Source organism: Geotrypetes seraphini, chromosome 12 (genome assembly GCF_902459505.1).
Source record: "Geotrypetes seraphini chromosome 12, aGeoSer1.1, whole genome shotgun sequence".
In the NCBI taxonomy this organism is placed as follows: domain Eukaryota; kingdom Metazoa; phylum Chordata; class Amphibia; order Gymnophiona; family Dermophiidae; genus Geotrypetes; species Geotrypetes seraphini.
The window spans coordinates 21149725-21177299 of NC_047095.1; the positions used below are offsets into that span (position 1 = coordinate 21149725).

Below are 27575 nucleotides of genomic sequence, written 5' to 3' on the forward strand. Positions count from 1 at the left end.
TACCATTTCCAGAGGTATGTGTTTAGAAAAGCAGATGAATATAACAATTTGTTTTAAAAACTCTGATACATATAGACAAGAACAGTGGTGGCAAATCTATGGCACGCATGCCAGAGGGGGGCACGTGCGCCATCACCCCAGCACAGAGTTCGCCAGAGATCGTTACTTGACAGCCAGAGGGACGCGGGGCCGGGCTGCTCCCCTCCACACGCACACATGAGGACATTTCTCACATCATCTGTCCCTCTGCCCAGCAGCCCAATGGGAACGCTTTCTCCCTCCCCCATCTAGGGTAAGGCGGGCAGCTCACATGTGGCGTGAGGATGCGGCACAAACAGCAGCCTGTTGAGTCTGTGGTGGTGATGCCAGTGGTGGGGTTGGAGAAGTGCTAGGTTGGAGGGAAGCATAGGTCACAGCATGGCATAGCAGAGGGGAGCAGATTGTTAATTCAGGGAATATCCATTTCTTTAGTGTTAACTAATAGTGTTAAGCTATTTTGGGTATAGAGCTAGATTTGTATTGGGTGCTTCATTTTTTTTATTTTGTGTTTATGTAGACTTCAAGTCTTGAACACCCAAAAATGAATACAGCAAAAAAGGCAAGAACAGATAGTGGAAGATCATTAAGATGTTAATGTACGAGTTTATTCTAAATTAAAACCTCAGTATTCAGGTTAAATTGCTGTGTTGGCACTTTGTGATAAATAAGTGGGTTTAGGGTTGCAGTTTGGGCACTCGGTCTCTAAGAGGTTCGCCATCACTGCTAAAGACAGTGCCATTTTCGCCCCCATAGCCTTACCCTGAATTTGCATATAAAATGTTTGGTCAAATTGACAATAGTTCTTCTCTAAAGCTATTCGAGCCAACTGTACCAAAAAATCAGTATGAGCAGTGGATACCTCCATAAGTTCTAAATGTTTCCCGATAATAGCCACCGCTGCTTGTGGTGGAATATTTGTATAAAGGGATGTGATATCCATAGTAACTAGAAGAGCTTGTGACGACACATCACCACAATCTTCCAAAAGTCTGATCATATCAGTAGTGTCCTGTACAAATGACAACACTTTCAAGACATCGCTTTTACCATATTTTTCACTCCATAAGATGCACCCTAGATTTAGAGGGGGAAAAACCAAGAAAAAAAATATTCTGAACCAAATTGTGCCTCTGAACCCAGCCCCCTAGAAAAATAGATCAATATACTGCAGCAGACAGATTTTGATCACTAAACTGAAATCCTACCTTTATTGTCTGGTGATTTCTGGTTGCACTACTCGATAGTTCTTTCTCTCCTTACTTCCTTAGGCTTAACAATTGTCTTTCTATTCCCTCCCTCCCTCCTATGTCCCGAGTTTTTGCCCCTCTTCCTCCCTGCCTTTGTCCTTCCTCCCTCCTACACTGAAGCCTGCCTGCCTGCCTACTTCCCTCCCTCTCTGCCACACTGAAGTCTGCCTCCCTCCCACACCGAAGCCTGCCTGCCTTCCTCTCTGCCACGCCAATTCCTCCTCCCTGGTCCGCCGCAACTCCATGAAGGAAAGGCCGGCGGCGTGCAATTGGGCCCACAAGCCTTCCCCTGACGTCAATTCTGACGTCGGAGATAAGGTCCAGGCCAGCAATTGGCTGGCCCGGACCTTCTCTCCGACGTCAGAATTGACATCAGGAAAAGACTTGTGGGCCCGATTGCACGCCGCAAGCCTTTCTTTTCCTTTCCTGTGGTGGCGAGCGGGTAAGAGGGCGACGAGCAGCAGCAGCAGAATGCGGGGGGGGGGGGGGGGTGCAGAGGTGTGTTCGCTCCATATGACGCACCCTCTTTTTGGGAGTAGAAAAAGTGCGTCTTATGGAGCGAAAAATATGGTAATTTGCAAATCTATATACTTAGACAAGGGTTCTATAGAGCCAATCCCAGCAACTATTGGATGTCCATGGGGATCTACCAAGGTCTTATGTATCTTTGGAACAAAATAGATGACTGAAATCACATGATGTTTACAACACAAAAATTTATATTCTCCTTCAGTGATTACTCCAGATTCCAAAGCTTGCAATAAAATATGAACAATCATATCAGACAACTCTTGGGTGGGATCACCATCCAAAATCTTTTTACACACTAGCACCCTCTTCCCAAACACAAACAAGCAGAAATGTCAGCTATTCCCAGTTTAGTAACCTTTAAATGGAGAAGCAATCAGAGGGTGAGGGGAATGCTTCATCGCTGTGCCACACTTGATTATGCAAATCTTAGGGCACTGGTAATAATATTTTTTGAGGATGATAAAAGCAGAGACACTTGGATTGCCCAGTCTATTCAAGCAGTTGCAGTAGCATCAATGGGAATTTATCCAATTATGGCATTTTTACTGAGGTAATACCATTCTGGACCATATTTCCTTATTAGGCTTGATAAGCACTACATATTGTACTGATAACATTTGCAACTTACTACCATAGAACTTACATAAAATTACTACACATAATCAAAGTAGAGGAAATTAAATCCACCTATTAGTAATTTCTCAAAAAAAAAAAAAAAAAAAAGATAGAAAATAAAGAGAATGATACACATCCCTGATAAAAATTTAAAGGAAACAAATTTATTGCATAATCAATGTATGCCTTCATTTAGAGCAGCATTATTTTATAAACACATGTGAACTGCCACATCACTATCTTAGTAACTCATACAAATGGTTCCCCATTAAGCAGAATAAAAAGATCAGCAAGTAACCGATTCATTCAAAATAATGCTGTAGTATTTTAGTCATACAGAGTTTGAAAGTAAAATAGGACTCCCACTCATAAGGTGGAAGGGATGACAGGTGCAGAACCCAAAAGGCAGCAGTTTATTCATTCCTTTGGAGTGGGGAGTCTTCTAATATGTTTGGGATGACTCAAGTTCAAAGGTGCAATAGCTCAACAGCATTTCTACACAGCATGTTTTTATGCTTTATTTAGAAATACTTTTCATGTTATCAGCACAGTCAAAAATCCTTGACAAGTCCATCAAAGCCCTCCTGAGTGCAAAGGTTTAGATATCTCTGGTTAAATTATGTTTTTCCGAATCCTAAGTGAATAAAAACTGACACGGCCTCTACATGTTACAAAACTAAATACATCTTTCGACAACTTTTAATGCAAAAATCACCATTTGCTGATTTTAACAGACTGAAGATAATTTTTTTTAAAAATGAACACAGCATATGCAAAAGACTAGACATCCACATCTGGTTGATTCATTACTACACACTTCTAGATTAATTTATTAATTAGGTCCAGCAGGTTTGATTGACTTCTTAGCTTGTGATTATTCTCCTGTCTACTTTCAATAACCAAGGCATTCTCTAAGCAGTTGTTCGAACAATTGGAAATAAAGATAATTCCCTCTTACAATGCAGAGGAAGACTATTAAAAGTTTTCAGAACCTTCCCAGCTAGCAATTTCAACTGTCAGGAATACTGTTAAACACAGAAGTTTCATGAAACTGTGGCAGGCAAGGCACAACCTGGAAGAAACAGAAAAACTTGACAAAACTGTCTGAAAAGTGGTTAAATTTGAAAAACAGAACCCACAGATCACTATAGATGACCTGCTGAAAAAGTTGTTGATAATGGAGTAGATGTCCACAGGTCCACAGTATAGCACTGTTTATATAGCAACGATTATTAGGGGGGGGGAACCGTTTCTCCATTATTTAAAATATGCAAAAGAAAACCTTGATAAGTCTGAAAGTTTTTGAAGAGTGCTTTGAACCAAACAAAACTGAAAAATTTAACCACAGCTACAAAAGATACATCTCCCCCCAAAAATGAAACATTTGAAGAGCTTATTGGAAGCAATTCTGTAACATGCACCAAAAAGCTGGGCACTAAGTGAAAATTCTATAATGTGATCTGCGTACCCAGATTACATTACATAATACTAGCATAAATTGGAAATTATTCGCCAACATTTAGGCATGCCCACTTATACCATGTCTATGGCAGACATAACTATAGAAAAAATATATGTAAATCAAGAAAGGATGTCAAATAAATCAAAATACACAAAAAAACACCCTTAATGCTCAAGATTTCATATCAAATCAACTTCAAAAGGGAGAAAAGACCTCAGTGTCTAGGGGTTCACAAAATGGCTACCCACATAGACAAACTGGTCTTAAATGGAACTTGAGACCAGAAGACACATCCTTGGTCAGAAAAACTCCCAAAAGAGAAGACGCGATAAGGTCACAATTTACAAAGTGAGTCTATTTCAAAAATAAAAACAATCTTATCAATTTTAGCTCACAGATCACTTATCTGAAATTCGCTGTCTTCTCAATCGATATTAATGAAAACTTGGGGCTTGAACGCAGGAAAAAACCGGCTCCAAAAGGGGATCAGCTTAAAGGATAGCAGCTACTTCTATACAACTGCTAGCCTGCCTCCATGAAATCCAACAGGGCTTCCTGTTTCGCTAATGAGCTTCTTCAGGGATTTGAGTGTCAATTCACCCGCTTCACAGGAGTGGAAGCAGGTGAATTGACACTCAAATCCCTGAAGAAGCTCATTAGCGAAACGGGAAGCCCTGTTGGATTTCATGGAGGCGGGCTAGCAGTTTTATAGAAGTAGTTGCTATCCTTTAAGCTGATCCCCTTTTGGAGCCGGTTTTTTCCTGCGTTCAAGCCCCAAGTTTTCATTAATATCGATTGAGAAGTTATTGAGACATTGAGAAGACAGTGAATTTTAGATAAGTGATCTGTGAGCTAAAATTGATAAGACTGTTTTTACTTTTGAAATAGACTCACTTTGTAAATTGTGACCTTATCGCGTCTTCTTCTCTTTTGGGAGTTTTTCTGACCAAGGATGTGTCTTCTGGTCTCAAGTTCCATTTAAGACCAGTTTGTCTATGTGGGTAGCCATTTTGTGAACCCCTAGACACTGAGGTCTTTTCTCCCTTTTGAAGTTGATTTGATATGAAATCTTGAGCATTAAGGGTGTTTTTTTGTGTATTTAGACATAACTATAGCACATCTAGAATGCTGTACTTTAGCATGTGACACGATCCTATAACTTGTGCATAATTGTGGGAGATGCCTATGCCCCACCCATGACCTGCACTCTACGCAAGATGTATGCTAAGATTACAGAATACCGCTTAGTGCCCAAATAGCACTTGCATATAAATAACATTCAACCAATTAAGTATTAGTATTCTATACTAATCAGGAGGAAGCAATGGGATAGCTTACAGCTGTTTGGTCGATGAATAATTAATTGAAGCTGAATCCATCTAAATGTGAGGCATAGTAGATATCTAAACAAAGAATATCTCTTATGCATCTTGTTAGAACTGATGTGAAACCAACTGTTCAAGTTTAGAGATAATCTGGCTTCAGATTTATCTTTTGCTCCTTAGGTGTCTCCAGTGATGATGTCAGCTCTTCTTGGCCCGCAATAGCTTTGCCAACTGTGTTCTTTATCTATAATTTTACATAATCTTGCTCACTTACTAATAATGTCCAGTGGAACTGCAAAAATGTTTCATGTGCTGCTTTCAGCTGACCCAGAACACAACTGCTGCTGGCAAAGGTTAATAGTAGAAAGTCCTATTTTGAAGGCACTTCATTGGCTTCTACTATCTAAGTAGATAAGTTTTATGATATTGTGTCTTGTTTATAAAAACTTTATGGGGATGGCACTATCTTATTTAAGAAACTTGATGCATGTATAACGTCCCCCTGAGGACACTGCCTTTTTCATTGCAGGATCTTATTCACTTACCACAGTTGGACATATCTACCAATAAGTTGGAAGTTTCTTGGTGGCTGGTTCTCTCCTAGGTAGGTTTGAGAAAGTGGAATGATATTCTCTGGACACTCAGTTTGGAACCTTTCAAACATGAGTATTTTACATTGCTTTATGCTTTAATCCAGTGATTCCCAAACCTTGTCCTGAGAGGTACCTCAACCAGGTTTTCCGGAAATCCACAATGAATATTCATGAGAGATTTGCATGCACTGCCTCCACTGCATTCAAATGTCTCATGAATATTCATTGTGGATATCCTGAAAACCTAATTGACCAATGTGCCTCCAGGACAAGGTTTGGGAACCAATGCTTTAATTTGTTAATTGTTCATTTTACAAGCATGTATTTTTATATAATTCACTTAGGGATTGTGAATCATAGGCAAACCACAAAGAATAAGAATAAATTAAAATCAATATTGGTTCAAAGGATGCCCTAACATTTGCACTTGCCATATTCACTGTTTTATTATTCTGAATCTGTTAAAAATTGCAAATAAATAGTAATTATGCATTAAAAATTAAAATACATCATATTTAATTTTATACTAAAAAGAGATTGTGTCAACTTCTGTTCACTTAGGGATTAATTGAAATATACATTTAGGAAGCAGTGCCTGCACTTTTGAATACAACTGAAGGAATCCACATCTTTCTTTACCAGACTAGCAGCGAGATGGGAGGAAGAGATCATATACTGAATAACCAATAGGCAGGATTTGATTCTGGTATTGCAGAATTTGAATTAAAAAAAAAAAAAGTTTAGTTTTAACTAAAGAAAGACATGAGGTAATCCTAATTACAGATTTTAAGAGGGGTAGCCCATGGCAGCCATTAGCAAACATCAAATGATTTGCACTCTAGGAAGAATCACGTTATATTGATGTACGCCCAATTCAATTTGGGCAGGTTTTTAACCACAAGAATAAGGACATTCTTAGTAAAGAAGTAATAATAATTAATTCAACATATACACAATTAGCAATATTCTACATATTAAATGTTATAAACACAAATTATTTAGGATCATACTAGTTTAGTCAGGTTGTTTAGAAAACTTCATAGCTGTATTGTACAAAGTATATGAATTTCTAAGTGTTTTTGGTAATTATCAGTCTCTCGCTTTTGGAAACAATCATTGCCTGTAGTGCATCTATTACAGATTGTAGCATTTAAGATCCAAACTCGATTGTGTCTTCAGTGATCTGCTTGAACTCATAATTGCCTCTGCCATCCATGTGCAAATAATACTGTGGAAGGAAAGACATTAAAAACCATGAAAAATCCTCCAATAATATCTGAAACTTTTACAGGCAGATGATATCACAATTAGTTTTAATTATAGTGGTGAAAGCTATGCTGCTGTCTTTCTGTTTCAGGGGAATTGTCCTTTGGTAAGGTAACAGCCTTAGATGGTTTGTTTTGCTCTTCTACTCTCTCATGAATTTTTTGAGAATGCACCCACTCATGGAGATTCAGAGGCAAGGCATGATAGACAATTATTTGGTTCTATGACATGCAGCAGGAATGCTGTAGTGCAGAATGAATTGTCTCTGCAACAGTTGTTCAACACATCAACTAGATACTCTGGACACAACACAACAAAGGATCTAGAACAGGGCTGCCTAAGTCCAGTCCTCGAGATCTACTGGCAGGCCAGGTTTTCAGGATATCCACAATGAATATGCATGAGAGAGATTTGCATGCATTACCTTCTTGGTATGCAAATCTCTCTCATGCATGTTCACTGTGGATATCCTGAAAACCTGGCCTGCTAGTAGATCTCGAGGACCGGACTTGGGCAGCCCTGATCTACAATATTCTTCAAATTAAGTATGTCCTGCTTTTGAGTTTTTTCTTTGGCCACAGAGATGCACTGTGGAAGTTGCTTCAGCTTTTCTGTCACTTGGAGATAGTTTTGCTTACATATACCCCAACACATTATAAGGCAATTTTCCAATATGCCCTTATGTCATTTTGGAAAACATTCCATAGTGCACAAAGCAGATGCTGCCCTGAGAATCAGTCTGCCAGCAGTTTGTTGTAGCTAAATCCATTTTTTGAGAGTGGTGGATACATTTTTAAGCACTAAAATATTTCAATTCATGGAAGAAAAAGTCTGGAGAGCCATATTCTGGTTCACTCTGGTTTTTCTTTCGAAAAGAGCCATTTTGAGGGAAATGTTCAAACTAAAGTTTAATGATATACTGACAAACACAAATGGAGAAATTCTATAATTTGGTACCAAGATGTCGGCGCCACAAAGGGGCATGCTTAGTGCCAATTCTTCAAGACATACTTAAGCTGTTACGGAATACTAGCAAAAAAACGTGATGGTATGCCAAAATTTATGGCACCCACTTACAACAAATCAATGGATGACAGAATGGACACAGCTACAGTCATGTGAAAAAATTAGAACACCCCATGATATATTCAGTTCTTTCTTAAGAAATGTTCACATATCAATGTTAAATCTTTTTTAAATTTATCTCTAGAAAAGAAAGTAATGTAATTGCAGGTAAACAACAAAAATTTTCCTTGATTTACTCATGAAACAAAAGATATTCACAAAAACGTGCATTCTGGGGAATAAATTAGGACACCCCCACATATCCTCCCACTTAAAGTGGCTCAAATTACACACAGGTGTATCACATCAGGTGCATATGACTAGAACATCGTTACTCAGCATTTTGAAGGAGGTTTGCCCTACTGCTAGGGAGACGTGTAGGGCCGCCTAGGTTCACTTAAGGCTACCACCTAGCCTTAGGCAAGCTTAGGCGGGCTTGCGGGCCTCTCCAGGTTCCCTGGAGGCGCCTTCAATATAGGCGGTCTGCCTGGGGAGCAATTTTTTTTTTAAGTGCCTCCCGATTGGCTGATTAGACATCTGTAGGACGCCTACAGCTGCCTACAATCAGGAGCACTTTGCAGAATCAGGGCCTAAATCTATTGGTCTATTGATTTGGTCTGATCTATTGGTCAGAAAATGCTTCTCAACACTATGGAAATTCAGAACCATCAGAAAATACTTTGATGCAGCATCATTCCGATTATTGGTTCAATCTTCCATCTTAAGAATGCTCGATTACTGAAACATAATTTACTTGGGATCCTTAAAAAAAAAAACCTTCAAAGACTCTGAGTTATCCAAAATTCAGCAGTTCGACTGACTTTTGGTTTGAAGAAATGGGAACATTTAAGCCCCTATTATCAAAAACTTCACTGGTTACCCCTGGAAGCATGAGTCTTGTTTAAATTCTTTTGTCTTAGTTTTAAATCTATATTTGGTCTGGCCCCCACGTACTTGATTTCTCAATTTATTCTGGATAGTTCTACCAGGCCCACATGTAGAATTCATCTGTTCACCTATCCGACATTAAAGGCCTGCCACTACAAAAGATTCCTGGACAGAACTCTCGCCTTCCAAGCAGGTAAATGGAACGATTGGCTGAGCAGCATCATCCCGCTCTCCTCATCCTACTTCAATTTCAGAAAATCAATAAAAACAAATTTGTTTAATTGATTCGTAACCTAAGAAGTTTATAGTTTTTCTCTTCTTCTATTCTGTAAGCTTGTATTCGATGACTGTATGGTGACCTGCAGAGACAACGACTTGTAACTTAAGAATTGTAGAGTCTTTCTCTTCTTCCATTCTGTAAGCTTATATTCGATGACTTTGTATGGTGACCACTTCGCTGTTTATCCAGCACCTCTTGTTGTAAACCGCCTCGAACTATCATGGCTTTGGCGGTATATAATAATAAAAATTATTATTATTATTAATTTGCCTTCATTTTTCTAAGGCTGGAAGGATAAATTGAATTTCTATGCTCATTCATCTTTAATCTCAACAAAATGTAGCGCTAGAGCACTTCTCTGATGAGAAATATAGAAACAGAGTATGACGGCAGAAAAGGGCCGTCGGCCCAACAAGTCTGCCCACTCGAAGAACCCTTCTTCAACAAGAACCCTCTTTTTAAGCATTTCCCTGGAGCGAACCTACATGCTTATCCCATCGTCCCTTGAAGTCAAGTGCGTTACTGGCCTCAACTACCTGTTGACCATTCCATCGATCAACCACTCTTTCGGTGAAGAAGTATTTCCTGATGTCACCATGAAATCTCCCACCCTTGAGTTTGAGCGGATGCCCTCTGGTTGCCGTGGGACCCGTAAGGAAGAAGATAGAAAATAGACTATGATCACCAAGTCCATCGGAAGGCTGATCAAGATTTGAACCATGGTATATAGAAATTAAAGGCTCTAGTTCTCAGTGCCAATCTTGTCCCTACTTTCCCCAAGAAATGCTTCTTTAAAAAAGTTTAGTTTGAGACACAACTGGGCAAGAATGAGAAATGGAAAATTCACCTGTCATACTTTTCAATAAACTCACATGTCCATTAAACTAGAAAGACATACCTCATGGTGTTTCCATAGGGATTTCCTGTGAGAAACTGTAAAAAGAGTAATGCCATCCTGAAAAGGAGAAAATAAAATTTGACACAAAACAATCTCAGAATTTTATTGAATTTCTCTAACCATATACTTTGGAATAAATAGTGCTAGCTTTGGAACACTGCTGGCCCAAGCCGTTACATTCTATGCATATAGACACCATGTCAATCTCTCACTGTATCATGCAGAGCTCTGGACCTTAGCATTACACTCAGACAACAATAAGTATTATATAGTATATCACTACAAATGCACATTAAAATAGTTAAAGAAAGCAAAAGATATAAATATAAATATGATGCCCCCCAGTCTATGAAGCAGCAATCACTCAACTAATTTGAATGTCTTGCAACAGACACAGGTGGACGATTTTCCCACTGCCCACAATAATGTAATAGTTGATTTTAGATTACACACTGAAATTTGGGTTTTTTAAATTTTTTTTCTTTAACTTTGGTAGGATTAATGTGTAGGATTGAATGTATATATTCTACATTACAATTTTGTTTTTTTACTTTGTACTTTTGTAAACCGATATCACAGTTTTGTTCAAGCCGGTTATCAAATGAAATAAATCCAGTCCAATGAAAATTTTGTATAAGTTTTCAAGATGAAAAAGTACATGTGCACCTGTTCTATGAAAGTTATCCAAGAAAAAATTGCCTGCAGAGGACTGTACCTCCTATCTCTGTGGGTACATTTTGGAAATACAGAACTACATATTGATGGGATCCCAATCCTCAGACTCACCTCTACTGAATGCAGGAATGGCATGGAAAACTGCCCTCTCCGGATATGACTTATTTCTAAAATAAATGATATATGTCCCTCCCCAACAAAACTACATATACCAATAAATTTTGCTCTTACCTTTCTGCAGTGACTGTAGATGTAGCCTTCTACATCAACACTAACAGCACTAGTGCATTCATCCAAAATGGCAAATTGGGGTTTGTGGTAGAATAACCTTGCCATCTAAATACAATGCAAAAACCCAAGTTAAATGCAAGCACTTCATCAACCTTCCTCTTTCTAAGAGTTTTTCTTTTTAGTATTTTCCAGTTAGTATTATTTTTTTTTTACTAAATGCATATCCTCATAAAAGTACATTGTATAATCACAGCTTCTGTTGTCTCTAGAACTTCTTCATAATAATTATGCCTTCTTTGATGTAATCAACAACAATAATTTATTATTTCTATAGTGCTACCAGGTGCATGCAGGACTGTACATTGGGCATGTAAGAGATGGTCCCTGCTCAAAGAGCTTACAATCTAATTATGAAAGAACACAGGACAAAGGGGTGGGGGAGTCAGAACATAGTGCTCATGTAGGGAATTAGAGGGGGGCTGATGAGGCATAATATCATGTGACAAAAAGGGGAGTCTGGGCTTAATACTCCTGTATGGAATTACAGGAGGCTGGAGGGGTGGTAGGAGACTATAAAGGGGATAACAGACAGATATGTTGGTAGGGTTAGGATTTACATACAGCTTTGAATAAGTGGACTTTCAGCCTGGATTTGAATACCGCCAGAGATGGAGCCTGGCGTAACGAGCCAGGCAGGTTGTTCCAGACATGCGGTGCAGCAAGATAGAAGGGATGGAGGCGAGAGCTGGCAGTAAAGGAGAAGGATACTGACAGGAGGGACTTGTCTGATGAACAGAGTGAGTATAGGGAGTAATAAGAGAGGAGAGATACTGAGGAGCTGCAGAGCAAGTACATTTGAATGTCAGTAAGAGAAGTTTGAATTGTATGCGGAGACGGACAAGGAACTAGTAGAGTGACCTGAGAGAAGTAATGTGGGTATAACGTCCCTGGCGGAATGCAAGGCATTGAGGAGTAGTGGCTCGTGGCCAGCAGGGGGTGCTGTTTATGGGACGGTAATGGGAATGGATGTCAGAACATGATAAGTTCAGTATTTTTTGTGGAGTTTTTCTACAAAAGCGCCTGTTTTTCGTATGATTCTGGGTAATTCTAGTTAGACAAACATATGTGTCAGTTAGGAACACGCCCAATGGAAACGTACGAAAAAAGGGTGAATAAAAAATCTAAATATAATGTAGCTAAGGCCAGAGAAAAAAAACACACCACAGATTAATATAAGGGAAAGCATAATAATATCTGTGTATGTACTTTGCTGTTGAGCCAAATCATGGTGGAAATCATGATTACATGGAATCCATTTTGGGTTCTCTGTTTGTACTATATCTGTCCTGTCTTTGGACACCATCTTGTGCCAGTGAATAGTATTCTGTCTTCTTTGTCCTCTCTGAGTTTTCCCGCTCCCAGCCTCGTGGTGTTAATTAATACCACATGTGCTTGCTTTAGACTGGCTAGGAAGATAACGTGTCGAAACTAAGATATAAAATGCATTAAGTATGAATGGCCGAGTTATGAATGGAATGCTTGGGCCCAAGCAAGTGCTGGAGTGATTTGTGTGACTGGAGTGATTTATGTATGGCTGTGTAGTTTGAACAAAAGGAATAAGTTTTGAAAAGCATATTTATATGTTTTTGCAGCCTGGGGAAATCCTACAGCAGCATCTGGAAGTAATTAGAGTCAGTCTCAAGCATAGGAAGGGGGGCATTGGAAGCCCATGCTTAGCACTGTGTCGGTGTAACATGAAGCTGTCAGCTCCCTCCTTCAGGCTAACAACTTTGCAGCACTGTGTGTGGATGAAATTTAGGGCTGAAGACTTTTCAGCACCATGTTAATAATTGTAGATTCTCTTGCATAATGTTATAATATTATTTTAGAAATCAAAAGTAAGTTTCTAAAACTGCCTAACTTGGAAACATGGAGGAATGTTTCCTTTGTCTAAACTTTTAAGACCACCTCTTTGGTGAATTGTTATTGGTTGTTATACTGATGATGTCACGGAGCTAAAAGTTATATAATAGAATGACCAGAGATATGAGTTCGAGACCGTTATGAGAAGGCCAGCATTTGGCAACTATGACGATCTCCCATTAGCGCAACTGTTAAGCAATTATGCTGACGCTTTTGATCTCATAATGGAAAAATAGAAACAATAATTCAATAAATGTTAATTAATTTTTAAAACCTTGCGCTGGTGTCATTTTGCATGTGTTATTAGGTTCAAACCTAAAGCTTTCACAAAGGCGTCGATGTCCCTTGCTCAGCATGCAGCAAAATTCTGAACAGATTGAAGGGGAGAGATATGGCTTAGCGGAAGACCCACAAGAAGCACATTGCAGTAATCCAGATGAGAAGTGACAAGAGCGTGGATGAGGATCTTGGCAGCGTGCTCAGAAAGGAAAAGACGGATTTTAGCATTATTATAGAGAACGAAACAAGTTTTGTGGGTCTGTTGGATATGCAAGGAGAAGGAGAGAGATGAGTCAAAGATGATCCTGAGGTTGTGAGCCAATGAGACAGGGAGGATGGAGAAATTAGGTTCTTACCTGCTAATTTACTTTCTTTTAGCTTCTCCAGACCAGTAGAGGTTAACTTTACGAATGGGTATATATCTAATCATGACCAGCAGGTGGAGACTGAAAACAAAACTTTGGGACAGTATATCCTAGCCCCTCCTCTCTATTTCCCTCAGTCTGCCGAATAGCCAAGCAGAACCAAGAACTGGAAAACAACAGAGAGAAAAAACAATACTCCAAAAGGAGTAACAAATAACATACCCAAAATGCTGTTGGAAAATGCAGAGGAGAAATTCCCGAAGGAAGAATGTCCCCACAGCTCGCCAGCTAAGCCAGCCGAGCCACAGCCGCTGTTCTTCAATTCTCCCCGGCCCTAGAAAAATACTAGAACCCGCAGCAAAAACCAAAAACTGCCCGCGCAACAGCCCCAACAACAACAACAACAGACAGGGTGGGGACCTCTACTGGTCTGGAGAAGCTAAAAGAAAGTAAATTAGCAGGTAAGAACCTAATTTCTCCTTCTTTAGCACTCTCCAGACCAGTAGAGGTTAACTTTACGAATGGGACGTACCAAAGCAGTCCCTCTCACGGGCGGGACCCCCGAAGGGCCGATACCAGTACACGCTCACCGAACACCGCGTCCCGACGCGCCTGCACATCAACCCGATAATGACGAACAAAGGAATGCAAGGAGGACCAAACCGCAGCCTTACAAATATCCACTGGAGGCACGAGCGACGACTCAGCCCAAGAAGCCGCCTGACCCCGAGTGGAATGAGCCTTGAGAAACTCCGGAACAGGCTGCTGTTTCAGAAGATAAGCGGAAGCAATCGTCTCCTTGATCCAGCGCGCAATAGTAGCCTTAGAAGCGCCCGCTCCCCGACGAGGACCCGCCAGGAGGACAAAGAGATGATTGGACTTCCGGAATTCCTGGGTCCGCTGCACATAAGAGCGAAGGACCCGACCGACATCCAACTTGCGCAGCTGCCGTTGCTCAGAAGAGCCCTCCCGACCACCCAAGACCGGGAGAACCACCGATTGATTGACATGAAAAGGAGAAACAACCTTCGGCAGAAAGGAAGGAACAGGCCGCAAGACGACCCACTCCCTAGAAAACTCCAAGAAGGGAGCCCTACAAGAGAAAGCCTGCAGCTCAGAAACACGCCTAGCAGAAGTAATGGCCACCAAAAAGACCGCCTTCAAAGTAAGGTCCTTCAAAGAACAGTCGTCCAAGGGCTTGAAAGGCGGACGCACCAAAACAGAGAGAACCAGATTAAGATCCCAAGAGGGAACCGAGGGCCGTAGGGGAGGCCTAAGCAACTTGGCCGCCCGCAAAAACCGAATCACATCAGGAAGAGCCGATAAACGCTGACCTGACACCAACCCTCGAAAGGCCGACAGGGCCGCAATATGAACCCGGAGAGAAGACCAAGCCAGGCCTCTATCCAGGCCATCCTGCAAGAACTCCAGAATGTTAGGCAGATAAGCGCGAAAAGAGGTCACTCCCCACGCCCGACACCATTCCTCAAAGAGACGCCAAACCCGCACATAAGCCCGAGAGGTAGAAAGCCTCCGGGACCCCAACAGTGTAGAGATCACCTTGTCTGAATATCCCTTCTTGCTAAGGCGACCCCTTTCAAGAGCCACGCCGTAAGACAGAAGGGAGACGGGTCGAACATGGGAATGGGACCCTGCATCAGAAGGTCGTCCGAGAGAGGCAGAGGAAGAGGATCCGCTACCAGGTGCCTCACCAGATCCGCATACCACGGACGGCGAGGCCAATCCGGCGCCACCAGCACCACCAAACCCGGATGGTGAACAATGCGAAGAAGCACTCTGCCCACCAGCGGCCAAGGAGGGAACACATACAACAGCCCCTCCGTTGGCCACTGCTGGACCAGAGCATCCAGACCCTCGGCCAGACCGTCCCTGCGACGACTGAAGAAGCGGGGCACTTTGGCGTTGCCACCCGTGGCCATCAGGTCCATCAGGGGCTGCCCCCAAGCCTGCACTATCAACTGAAACGCCTCGGCGCCGAGACACCACTCTCCTGGATCTAGAAAGTGACGACTGAGGAAGTCTGCCTGAACATTTTCTACTCCGGCTATATGAGAGGCCGAGAGGTCCAGCAGATGGGATTCCGCCCAAACCATGAGCAGAGCCGCCTCCTGCGCCACCTGAGTGCTCTTGGTGCCCCCCTGACGATTGACCTAAGCCACCGCCGTGGCATTGTCCGACAGCACTCTGACCGACTTGCCCAGCAACAGGGAGTGGAAAACCAACAGCGCCAGACGGACCGCTCTGGTCTCCAACACGTTGATCGACCAGGCGGCCTCCTCCGTGGACCAGGTGCCCTGAGCTGAGTGACCCAAACACTGAGCCCCCCAACCCAGGAGACTCGCATCCGTCAGGAGCACCGTCCACTGCGGGAGATCCAGACCCACCCCCTGAACTAGGTGAGGGGTCTGGAGCCACCAACGCAGACTGCAGCGCGCCAAGCCTCGCAGGGGGACCGGAACATCCATCCCGTGCCTCTGGGGAGACCACCTCCGGAGCAGAGCATACTGGAGAGGACGCATGTGGGCCCGCGCCCACCTCACCACGTCCAGGGACGCCGCCATCGACCCCAAGACCTGGAGGAAATCTCGCGCCCGAGGACACCGGGACGCCAAAAGCAGGCGAATCTGAGATTGCAATTTGCTCACCCGGCCCTCTGGGAGGAAGACCCTCCCCAAGGAGGTGTCGAACAGCACCCCTAGGTACTCCAGACGCTGAGCCGGGACCAACCGACTCTTGGAAAGGTTGACCACCCAGCCCAGCGACCGGAGAAACTCCACCACCCGAGCAGTAACCCGGGAGCTTTCCTGCAACGACTTTGCCCGAATTAACCAGTCGTCCAGGTAGGGGTGTACCAGGATGCCCTCCGACCGCAAGGCTGCCGCGACGACCACCATCACCTTGGTGAACGTCCGAGGAGCCGTGGCCAGCCCAAAGGGAAGCGCACAGAACTGAAAGTGCCGACCCAAGATCGCAAAGCGCAGGAAACGCTGATGAGAGGCCCGAATGGGAACATGCAAGTAGGCCTCCGTCAGATCGAGAGAAGTGAGAAACTCCCCCGGCTGAACCGCCAGAATGACCGACCGCAGAGTTTCCATACGGAAAGAGGGAATCTTGAGAGCCCTGTTGACCCCTTTCAAATCGAGGATGGGCCGAAAGGTCCCCTCCTTCTTGGGCACCACAAAGTAAATGGAGTACCTGCCCGTGCCCCACTCCGGAGGGGGCACCGGAACAACTGCCCTGAGATCTAGCAAGCGCTGAAGGGTCTGGCGAAAAGCCTGCGTCTTCCCCGGAGTCTGACATGGAGAAGCGAGGAAAAAATCCGGCAGAGAGCGGGCGAACTCCAGGGCATAACCGTCCCGCACCACCTCCAGGACCCACTGATCGGACGTGATCTCGGCCCATTTGGGGAAAAATTCGCGCAGCCGGGCCCCCACCGGAACCAAAGGGGGCGCCGGCAAGGCGTCATTGTGCAGGACGGGAAGCGGGGGAACCGGCGGAGGGATTCCCTGCCCCCCGACGGGCCCCCCGAAAGGGCTGCATGCGCTGGAAGAACCGACCCCGGGAAAATCCCGGAGACTGGAAAGAAGCAGCCCCACGCCCAGGGCGATACTTGCGAAAATCCCGCAAACGCCCCCGGGCCGCACCCCCCCGAGACGCCGGACGGGCACGGTCCTCCGGCAGACGGGGAACTTTCGAGTCCGACAAAGTCTGAATCAACTTATCCAAGTCCTCTCCAAACAAAAACGACCCCCGAAAGGGAAATTTAGTAAGCTTAGCTTTGGACGCAGCATCCGCCGCCCAAGCGCGCAGCCACAACACACGCCTTGCGGCCACGCCAAAAGCCATAGACTTAGCCGAGATCCGCACCAAGTCATATAGAGCATCTGAGAGGAATGAGGCCGCCATCTCAATCTTCGCTACCTCCTGATCCACCAGAGACCAGTCGTCAGACTCTCGATCCAAGACCCGCTCCGCCCACCGAAACACGGCGCGAGCGACCAGTCCCCCACAAATAGCCGCCTGGACCCCAAAGGCAGAGACCTGAAAATTTTGCTTAAGGATGCTCTCCAATTTGCGCTCCTCAGAGTCCCGCAAGGCAGAACCGCCCTCAACAGGCACGGTATGCCGCTTGGAAATTGCCGAGACCACCGTATCCACGACTGGCAAAGCTAACGTAGCCCGATCCCCTTCCGGAATGGGATACAGGCGAGCCATGCTGCGCGCCAGCCGAAACGGCGTCTCCGGCGTTTTCCACTGCTCCAGAATAATATCCCGAATATCCTGATGCATAGGAAAAGAGCGGGAAACGGAACGGATCCCCCGTAACAGGGGGTCCCCCACACGCGGAGTCTCCGGCGGCGCGTCCTCAAAACGCAAAACCGAAGAAACCTGCTGAATAAGGTCAGGCAGCTCATCTTTCTGAAAAAGGCGCACCACGGACGCCTCGTCACTGGAGAACGGGAAATCCGACAACCCGCCGCCAGCTTCCGTCCCCTCCAGAGAGTCCTGGAACTCCTCAGAAGGGTCCAGGTCCTCCTCCAGACCGACCCGTTCCTCCGACCACAAATTCTCGTCCCACGACACCCGCGGACGCTTGGACAAGGGAGGCGGTGGAGGGGACGTCACGCCAGACGAAAGAGGCAAAGCCGCAGGGAGCGCGGAGGAAAACCCACCCCCCGAAACCCCCTGGGCGCAACCGGGACCCCCAGCCGCCTGAAATAGGCTCTGCATAAAGAAAAGAAAAATTCAGGAGAAAAACCCCCCGAGGGTCCCAAGGGACTCCCTGCCACAGCAGGGGACCCAGCAGAACCTTGCCCCTGCATAGTCAAAACAGGGGGAAGGTCACCTGAGGTGGAAGACAAAATGGAGGGGCCAGACAGAGAAGATGGCGGTTTTCCCGCCAAAAAAGCTCCCTCCATAGCCTGAAGCGGCTGAGAAACCTGAATAGTCTCAGCCGCTAAAGCAGGCAAGCCGGCATCAGCTGTCAAAAAATCAGCTGAGAGGGAATCCTTCGGGGAATCCCTCCGTGGGCGGTTGTGGAAGACCGGGCTTCCCCACTGCTCCAAGCCGACTCGCGAGGCACCATCGGCGGGGAGCTCTGGGCGCCTGCAGCCGCTGCCGACGGAGCTCCACCACCTCACCGACCCAAACCGCCGAGTTCAGGCCGGCCGCGAGTGCCTCGCGGCTGGACTAAAATTGTGTCCTACTCCCCCGGAGAAGGGCACAATTGCTCCATACGCGACCTAGCTATAAAAAAGTGCTGGTTACATGAAAAAATACAGTAAAATACAGTTTTCTTAAAGGGAAACAACCCTTCAGACCAGCACTACCTCAGGATTTTTTTTTTTTTTTTACAGAACAGACTCCACAGGCTCTCGAAGCAATATGCCTTGCTTGACTTAGGGGGCAAGGCTTACTGCTGAGGCTCCTCTAAAAAAATGTGGGGAGGTGGAGGAAGTGGGGGGAGGGACCCCGCTCGTGACCCGCCGGGTTTAACACCCCCGAGGTCGGACGAACCCCCAAACAGAGTCCGCCCAAGCTCCGTCCGGCTAAAAACAGGGACAATAAACCCCCTAAACAAATTCCAACAGCCCTACCAAGGGAGATGGGTACAGATCACTCAACACCTGCTGGAGACTGAAAGAAGACTGGGGGAAATAGAGAGGAGGGGCTAGGATATACTGTCCCAAAGTTTTGTTTTCAGTCTCCACCTGCTGGTCATGATTAGATATATACCCATTCGTAAAGTTAACCTCTACTGGTCTGGAGAGTGCTAAAGAAGAGAGTGTTATCCACTAATATAGAGAATGGTGGAAGGGGAGAGACTGGTTTAGGAGGAAAGGACTTCAGTATTGGCCATGTTTAATTTTAGATAGCGATGAGACATCCAGGTAGCAATGTCAGAGAAGCAGGTTGAGACTCGGGCCTTGATTCCCGTAGAAATTTCAGGTGTAAAAAGGTAGATTTGCGAGTCATCAGTATAGAGGTGGTACTGGAACCCATGGGAGGAAATTAGAGCACTGAGAGAAGAAGTGCAGATGAAGAAAAGAGGTCCCAGGACAGATCCCTGAGGTACGCTGACTGATAGCGGAACGTCAGTGGAGGAGGATCCTCCAGAGCTTACGCTAAAGATACAAAGAGAATGATAGGAAGAAAACCATGAAATAACAGCCCTGAAACCTAAGTGAAACAGTGTATCAATGAGTAGGAGGTGATCTACTGTGTCAAACACTGCAGACAGATCAAGAAGGATTAGGATGGAGTAGAATCCTGTGGATTTGGCAAGGAACAGGTCATTGGAGACTCTAGCAGTTTGGATAAGAAGAGAAGGGAGATGGGACAATAATTGGAGGGGCAGATAGGGTCCAGCGATAGTTTTTTCAGGGGCGGTGTAACTATGGCATGTTTGAAAGCATCGGATACAGTCGCAGTGGAGAGTGATAGGTTGAGGATATGGCAGATAGAGGGGATGAAAGTAGGAGCAATGGTGATCAGTGGATATGTGGGACTGGGATCAGAGGAACAGGTGGTGAGTTTGGAGGAAAGAAGATGTGTAGTTTCTTCAGTAATTTCTGGGAAGGAGGAAAAGGAGGCAGGGGACAATGGAGAGTTGTCAGAGCAGGCTGGAGGAGGGAGAGGCGGAGGCAGATTGGTCGAAAACTCGAGATTAATTTTGTGGACCTTATCATTAAGTAATCAGCTGTGGTCTGGGAGAAAGCGAAGAAGTCGGAGGTAAGGGCACCTTTGATACAGAGAAGAGTGTGGCAAAGAGACGGCAAGGGTTGGATCTGAAAGAATTAGTCAAATGGGTGTAATAATCTTCTTTTGCAAGTGACAGGGCAGCTTTGAAGGTTAGCGTGACTTTGAAGCGTACGAAGTCAACGTAGGCGCGGGATTTCAGCCAGTGGCATTCCGCAAACCAGGCACAGGAACGTAAGTGGTGGATCTTGGAGGTCAGCCAGGGCTGGGGTTTGGTGTGCCTTACAGGGTGTGCCTTACACAAGAAGAGTGAGGGTGTCCAGGAGGAGAGAACAGTGTTATAGGAAGAGTGCGTATCATTGACAGATTTATGTAGTGTAGTGTTTTGAGATGAGGGGGAGACAATAGCAGAGAGTACACAGGTCAACAGACTGAAGATTCCTGCAATTATTGGTGAGAATCAGTTGTTTCTGGGGGGCAGGGTGACGAGTCATGGGGAAAAGTTTAGGTAGAGAAGTTGGCAATACAGCAGTCAGAGAAGAGGACAAGATCAAGGCAGTGACATTTCTGGTGCATAGAGGTGCTGGAGCACAACTGAAGGTTGAAAGAGGATATGAGAGCAAGGAACTTTGAGGTGTAGGAGTTGGTAGTATTCTCAGCATGAATGTGAAAATCATCAAGGATGGCGGAAGGCGACGAAGATTCTAGAAAGATGGAGAACCAAGAGTCAAGGTCAGTGAGAAAGGAAGAAAGGGATTTCTCAGGAGGTCGATAAATGACTGCTATTTGGAAAGGCAAGGGGTGAATAGATGGAATAAGTGGACCTCAAAGGATGAGAATCAGTGAGACTGAGGTAGAAGAAGAGGTTGAAAACTACAGGAGGGGGAGAGTAACAGCCCAACTCCACCTCCACAGCCAGCTAAGCGAGGCGTATGGGAGAAGTTGTAATCTCCATGACACAGGGCAGCGACTGAAGCAGAGTCTTCAGGGCAGAGCCAAGTTTCAGTTAGTGCAAGAAGGAAAGATTGAGAGATAAAGATATCATAGACATAAGCGATTTTGTTGGAGATAGAGCAGGCATTCCAGAGGGCGCATGAGAAGGAGCTGTGATCTGCCTGAGTAGGGTGAGAGTTGACTAGAAGGGCCAGGATTGGGATTGATGTCCCCGGTGGTGAGATGAGGGAGGAGTAGGAGAGTACAGAGCAGAGTAGGAGAGGGGAAGGCAAGATAACATAACATAACATAAAATTGAATTTCTAGACCACATAATCATAAAGTTCAATGCGATTTACAAAATATTAAATAATAACAAAGGCAGGGGACCGTGAAGGTCTAATCAACAAGATATTTTGAAAAAAGATAAGTTTTCAATTGTTTTCTGAAAAGTTCATTAACCTTTGGGTATTAAGGTAGTGGCTCTACCACTAGACCAAATTAGTTTCTAAGTATAAGGAAAGAGTGAATAGGTGATAATCAAGAGGGTCAGTTGGTGAGAGGCATGGTTAGAGGAGCCTTAATTAATGATGATATTTACTTGTGTGTATCATCTGGAGGATTGTTGAGGGTGATTAATGGGTGTATAAGTGTAATGTGAGCACTGCTAATGAGTCCTTTAACTGATGATCTTCCTCATGAATATTATTTCAAGAGGGTATATGTTTAGATTCACATTAATAATAGTGTGTTCTTTTAAGTACTTGAGGATTTTTCTTTGCACTATGGAATCAATTTTCTCCTCTTTGGAATTTGTTGATATCAGGAGTAAACCCTTTATAAAACAGGCATAAAGCAGGTACTTTGTTGAAATTTTTTTACATAGATACTCTTATACAAGACTATCCCATAGCAATGCATGAAAAACAAAAAAAAATATCTTATCTTGCAAATACATCCATTGATGACTGCCATAACCTTACTAAATTGCAGTCACCAACATATAATTTACAGTTTCTAACTTTAAGCTAAGAAGCAGTACAATTTGCTTTGTTGTCATTGCTGTTTACGATTTCACTTTGAGACATACAGCCATCCTCTGTTTTTCTCCTCCACTGAGAACATCCATCCAGTCTTGAACAATGTCCCAGCCTCCTTCGCGATCCAGGATTTGGCCCAGCTGTACATTGTCTAGGTATTCCTTTAGCACCTGTAGGCACAGAAATTGCAACCTTAGCTATGGTTGTCAGAAAGCTGTGTGGTTTGCTTGTTAGCTCGCATTATATGATCACCGACAAAGAAATGATGTAGTGGTTTAAAAAAATAAAATAAAATTTTGACAGCAAATCAAAACAGAAATAGGTGAAAAATAAGAAATTAACACAAACTGAAGCCTCCCCCTATTATATATTAAAAATGCAAATCTTTAAATATATAGACAAAACATCCGATTTAAATCTTTGTACAAAAATGAAAAGTACATAGCTATGTGACAATTATCCATTTACAAAACTAGTATCCTCCAAATTGGCTTGGAGATTTCTTCATTTGAGAGCTGGATCATCTCACCACTGTGTAACTAAGATTAGCAACCCAAATGGACACACTATTTTCAGCACAGTTTTCTATTCATACTCAATGTAATTCTGAAAAACCGAAGTTATTTTGTTTGGAAAATGGCTGAAATTGGACTAAGATATGTATAGGCACTGCTGTTAGATACTACTAACTTTTTTTGTGATAGGTTGGAGATGGAGTGGTCGATTTTCGCTCCTTGCAACGCAAGCAACAAAAATCGACCACTCCATCTCCAACCTGTTGACAACTACGAGCGACCTCAAAACATTTCGAAAAGAAATCAAAACACTTGTTATTCAAAAAATTTATCCAGAAACCTTAACTCTCCCCCTCTTTCCTCCACTCTCTGGTAAAATTCCTCTCCCAAAACCTCCACTCCTTTGGTAATCTTTTCCTCCTCAAATTAACAACCAAGAATACAGTTCAAAATTTCTACCAAAAATACAGTTCCCTAAAATGTAATGCCCCAAGAAATGTACAGCTATCTTAACTGTTATCTTGTTTGTAATTGCCTAGATATGTCATAAAGAAGGTAAACGGTTACCCACGTCAGTGGTGTACCTAGGGTATGTGACACCCAGGGCCGATCATTTTTCTAACCCCCCCCCCCCAATATAAATAATAATTGTAGGAATTTTATTTAGTTAGTTAGTTTTATATCCCGTCCTCCCCAGAGAACTCAAAACGGGTTACAGTTTAACATTCACAGTGTTACAATATAACATTACATAGGGTTCCAACTCTCCAACCCCACGCCGGCGCGGTGGTGTAAACAAAATAAACAAAAAGACTTTTCCTCTCTCTCCTCTGGAGTAAAACATTAAGGGCTTCTTTTACGAAGATGCGCTAGTGTTTTTGGCGTACGCACCGGATTAGTGTGCGCTAGCTGAAAAACTACCACCTGCTGAAGAGGAGGCGGTAGCGGCTAGCGCGCGCTATTCTGCATGTTAAGGCCCTAACGCGCCTTCATAAAAGGAGCCCTAAGTGGTTTGATTGTGGCTTCCAATTCCTACCAAACTTTTAGGAAAAATGTTAAAACTTATCTTTTGGATAAATTCGTCTAATGTTATCTCGAATTTTAATGTTATTGCTGCACTATCGCTGTTTTGTCCAGCTTTTCATTATTGTAAACCGCATAGAACTGAGAGGTTATTGCAGTATAAAAATAAAAAAAAATTATTATACCAGGCATCCCTAATGCGCTTGTGCTAACCCACTAATACCCTATTCCAATCAACTTGTACCTGATCAGATATTCCTTTCCTTTTCTGTTCTTCTAGAGTGTCTGGATAAATCACTTGGTCCCGCAGCGTGCCCAAGGTCATATAAGGTCTCTAGAGGAAATTTATAAGTGCATGGTGAATTCTGATGTCTCTTCCTTCGTGATTTATCGGGTCGCGATGAATCACGACCCGATAAATTTAAAACAGATTTAAAAACGTTTCTATTTCGCGATGCCTTCTCATTCACTTAGAGCTATCTTCCCTAATTACCAAAAATAATCGCTTTCTTTAAAGCGCCCCCTTCCATTATGTTTTATCCTTACCCTACTATCTCCAATTTCTTCTCAAACATGTAACTTCACCCTCCCTTCCCTTTTATCCTCACCATCTAGTTCGTCTTGTGATGTTATATGTATATACACAATGCCTCTTTTTTTTAGTTTTGTATAATTTCTCTTTCTTTTAAACATATTGTTAACCAGCCAGATATTAACTTGATGGTTGGTATATCAAAATTAATAAACTTAAACTTAAACTTAAACTGTTTTTAATTCAGATATAGAAGCATTTTATGATGGTCAGGAAAAGAAAACACTGTAGGCATTACTTTATTTACCTGAGGAACATAGAACAACTTTCCTCTTTCGGGCTTAGTTAGACTTCCACCAAACAGGGGCCACAACTGTAAAAGAGGAGCATTAATAATGCATGGCAGTTTTTTGCTAGTCATTCAAACATTTTGGTAAATATTTCCAATCCAACAGGCTTACCTCTCCAAGAATACGAAAAAGGGAACTCTTTCCACATCCATTTGGACCACAAATCAGAACATTTGCACCAGACTTCACCTGAAAGGAATTTATAGAAAGCATTATCTCAGACACAACAGAATTAATGTCCAGAGATAAGTTTTATATAAGCAATTAGCATATTCTAAAATATACTGATATTTAATATCTAATATCATTATGAATAAAAAATTATATTTCTGGCCAACGTTTAAACACAGGTGTACTCTAAGCAAAATAAAAGGCAATCACATCTGGGCCATAGAAAATTTGCACACCGTTTTGACAGTAACACAAATGAGTTCTTGATAGAACAAACTGTCTAGTATCAGAACTCCATACTACACTCGTATGTATTACTCACACATGTAAAGCCACTGGCTTAAATGACTATCAAAAATGACAGGTAGGAAATTATTCATTGGAAGTTATACTTGTATATTTTTATTCCAATCTTGTTTGGAATTTGGGCTTCCTCTTGCGGCTGACATTTGTAGACTGTCGAGAGACAGAAGGGCAGTCATAACTGTGACAGTCTGCAAACTTTAGTCACAGGTAGCCTGTTCCCTTAAAAGACCTAGGCCCAGATGCACTAAAGCCAGCGATCTTTGCTAAACCTGTTTAAACAGCTTTAGCGATGACTGCATTTGCTAACCCGATGCAGAAAACAGCTCACCTCCTGGTTTTCTCCGATCCGACCATGCAAATAAGCTATGTAAACTAGTAGAGCGATTGATACTCTAACATGGCTTCTGGATGCACTAAAAAAAAGTGGTCGCTTTTAGCGATCCAAAAAAGCAACTGGTCAAGACCAGTCGCTTACCTGTCAAACCTTTTTTTTAATGAGCGCAGATGCTGTGCACAATATAGAAAAAATAGAAAAACAAGCACCCGCCCCCGCAGACCCTCCTCAACAAAGGCATCCCCCCCGCGCTAGTGAAAACGGCAGGAGGAATATCCACTTCCTCCTGCCATGCTGAATCCTCCCCACTGCGAAAGAAAATTAGCAGGAGGGATGTCCACTCCCTCTTGCCAATGTGACATCCCCTCTCCCCCGGTAGCGATATGGGAAGGCCCACTCCCGTGTCCCCACAAATATCCCATACCCTGAAAAAAAAAAAAAGCAGGAGGGACAGTGGCGTACCAAGGGGGGGGGCGGGGCGGTCCGCCCCGGCTGCAAGGCCCAAGGGGGTGTTCAGCTGGCCACTTACTGGGCAAGAGGCTGCCGCCGTGGAAAGGCTGCCATTGCCGTCAACAGAAAGAAGCCGGCGCCGAATTCTCCCTCCCTGCTGCTTCTCTTCCCTGAGCCGAGCAACTCTAGCCATCCGATGTCAATTCTGACGTCGGAGAGGACATTCTGGGCCAGCCAATCACTGCCTGGCTGGCCCGGAACGTCCTCTCTGACGTTAAAATTGACGTCGGGCAGTCAGAGTTGGTCAGCCCGTGGGAAAAGAAGGAGGGCGAATTCGGCGCCTGTCTGTTTCCGATAGCCAGTGGCAGCCTTTCTCCGGCGGTGGTGGCAGCATGGTTGTGGTAGCAGTGGTGGCATGGGGGACGGAAGGGAGAAAGAAAGAAAGGGGGGGAGCCAGGGAGCCAGAAAGAAAGCAAGGGGTGGGGACAGGGATCCAGAAAGAAAGAAAGGGGGAAGGGTGAAAGAAAGAAAAAAAATGGGGCATGGGGAAAGAGAGAGAAAGACAGACAGAGAAAGAAAGGGGGCATGGAGAGAGAAAGAAAGAAGGGGACAGGGTGAAAGAAAGAAATGGGGCATGGAGAGAGAGAGAAAGACAGACATACAGAAAGAAAGGGGGCATGGAGAGAGAAAGAAAGAAGAGGACAGGATGAAACAAAAAAAAAGTTGGGGGAGGGAATGAAGTCTGGAGGAGAGGAAGCATACAGGAGGCTGAAAGAAGGGAAGAAATATTGGATGCACAATAAGAAGAATAAAGTGCAACCAGAGACTGATGAAATTACCAAACAAAGGTAGGAAAAATGATTTTATTTTCAATTTAGTGATCAAAATGTGTCCGTTTTGAGAATTTATATATGCTGTCTATATTTTGCACTATGGGCCCCTTTTACTAAACTGCAATAGCAGTTTTAAGCGCACGGAGCGTCGAGAGCAGTGTGGGACATTCAGCACAGCTCCCTGCACTAAAAAACGCTATCGTGATTTAATAAAAAGGGAGGGGGTATATTTGTCTATTTTTGTATAGTTGTTACTGAGGTGACATTGCATAAAGTCATCTGCCTTGACCTCTTTGAAAACCCGCGGAATATAAAGATAATTAACATTTTCTCTGCGTAAAATGTGCTTTGTGTTTTTAAAATTTTATTGTTGGTAGATCATTTTGACTTGGCCACGAAGGTAACGGGGAGGGAGGAAGGGGAGTTGCTGAAAGACATCTAGTAATCCTTGCAGGCTTGACTGCAGGGAATTATTTTTGTAAAATCATGTTTTGTGATGTGACTGGCATTATTTAGACTTTAATTTCTATGAATGAATAGAATGAAAATGATATAAAATTACTTGCTTGTTTTTATGTGCGTGCGCTGAAGGAAAGTGGAGAGAGAGTGGGCTGAGGACGCTGAAGGAAAATGGGGAAGATAGAGTGGGGAGAAGACGCTGATTTATAAATTGACAATTGTACAGA

General features: G+C 43.7%; 1 protein-coding gene across 2 annotated transcripts in view; it reads right to left on the reverse strand.

Annotated features, from left to right (window-relative positions):
• Positions 1–4929: 4929 nt before the first annotated feature.
• ABCD3 (ATP binding cassette subfamily D member 3) overlaps positions 4930–27575 on the reverse strand; it is an 86595-nt gene continuing 63949 nt past the window's right edge. For both annotated transcript variants that reach the window (XM_033916940.1, XM_033916941.1), the window contains 7 exons: positions 24907–24984; positions 24753–24818; positions 24158–24247; positions 22426–22545; positions 11116–11220; positions 10210–10266; positions 4930–7040 (listed from right to left, as the gene is read on the reverse strand). In XM_033916940.1, coding sequence (XP_033772831.1) covers positions 6963–7040; positions 10210–10266; positions 11116–11220; positions 22426–22545; positions 24158–24247; positions 24753–24818; positions 24907–24984 — 594 coding nt within the window. In that variant the 3' untranslated portion in view covers positions 4930–6962. The remainder of the gene's footprint in view (positions 7041–10209; positions 10267–11115; positions 11221–22425; positions 22546–24157; positions 24248–24752; positions 24819–24906; positions 24985–27575) is intronic.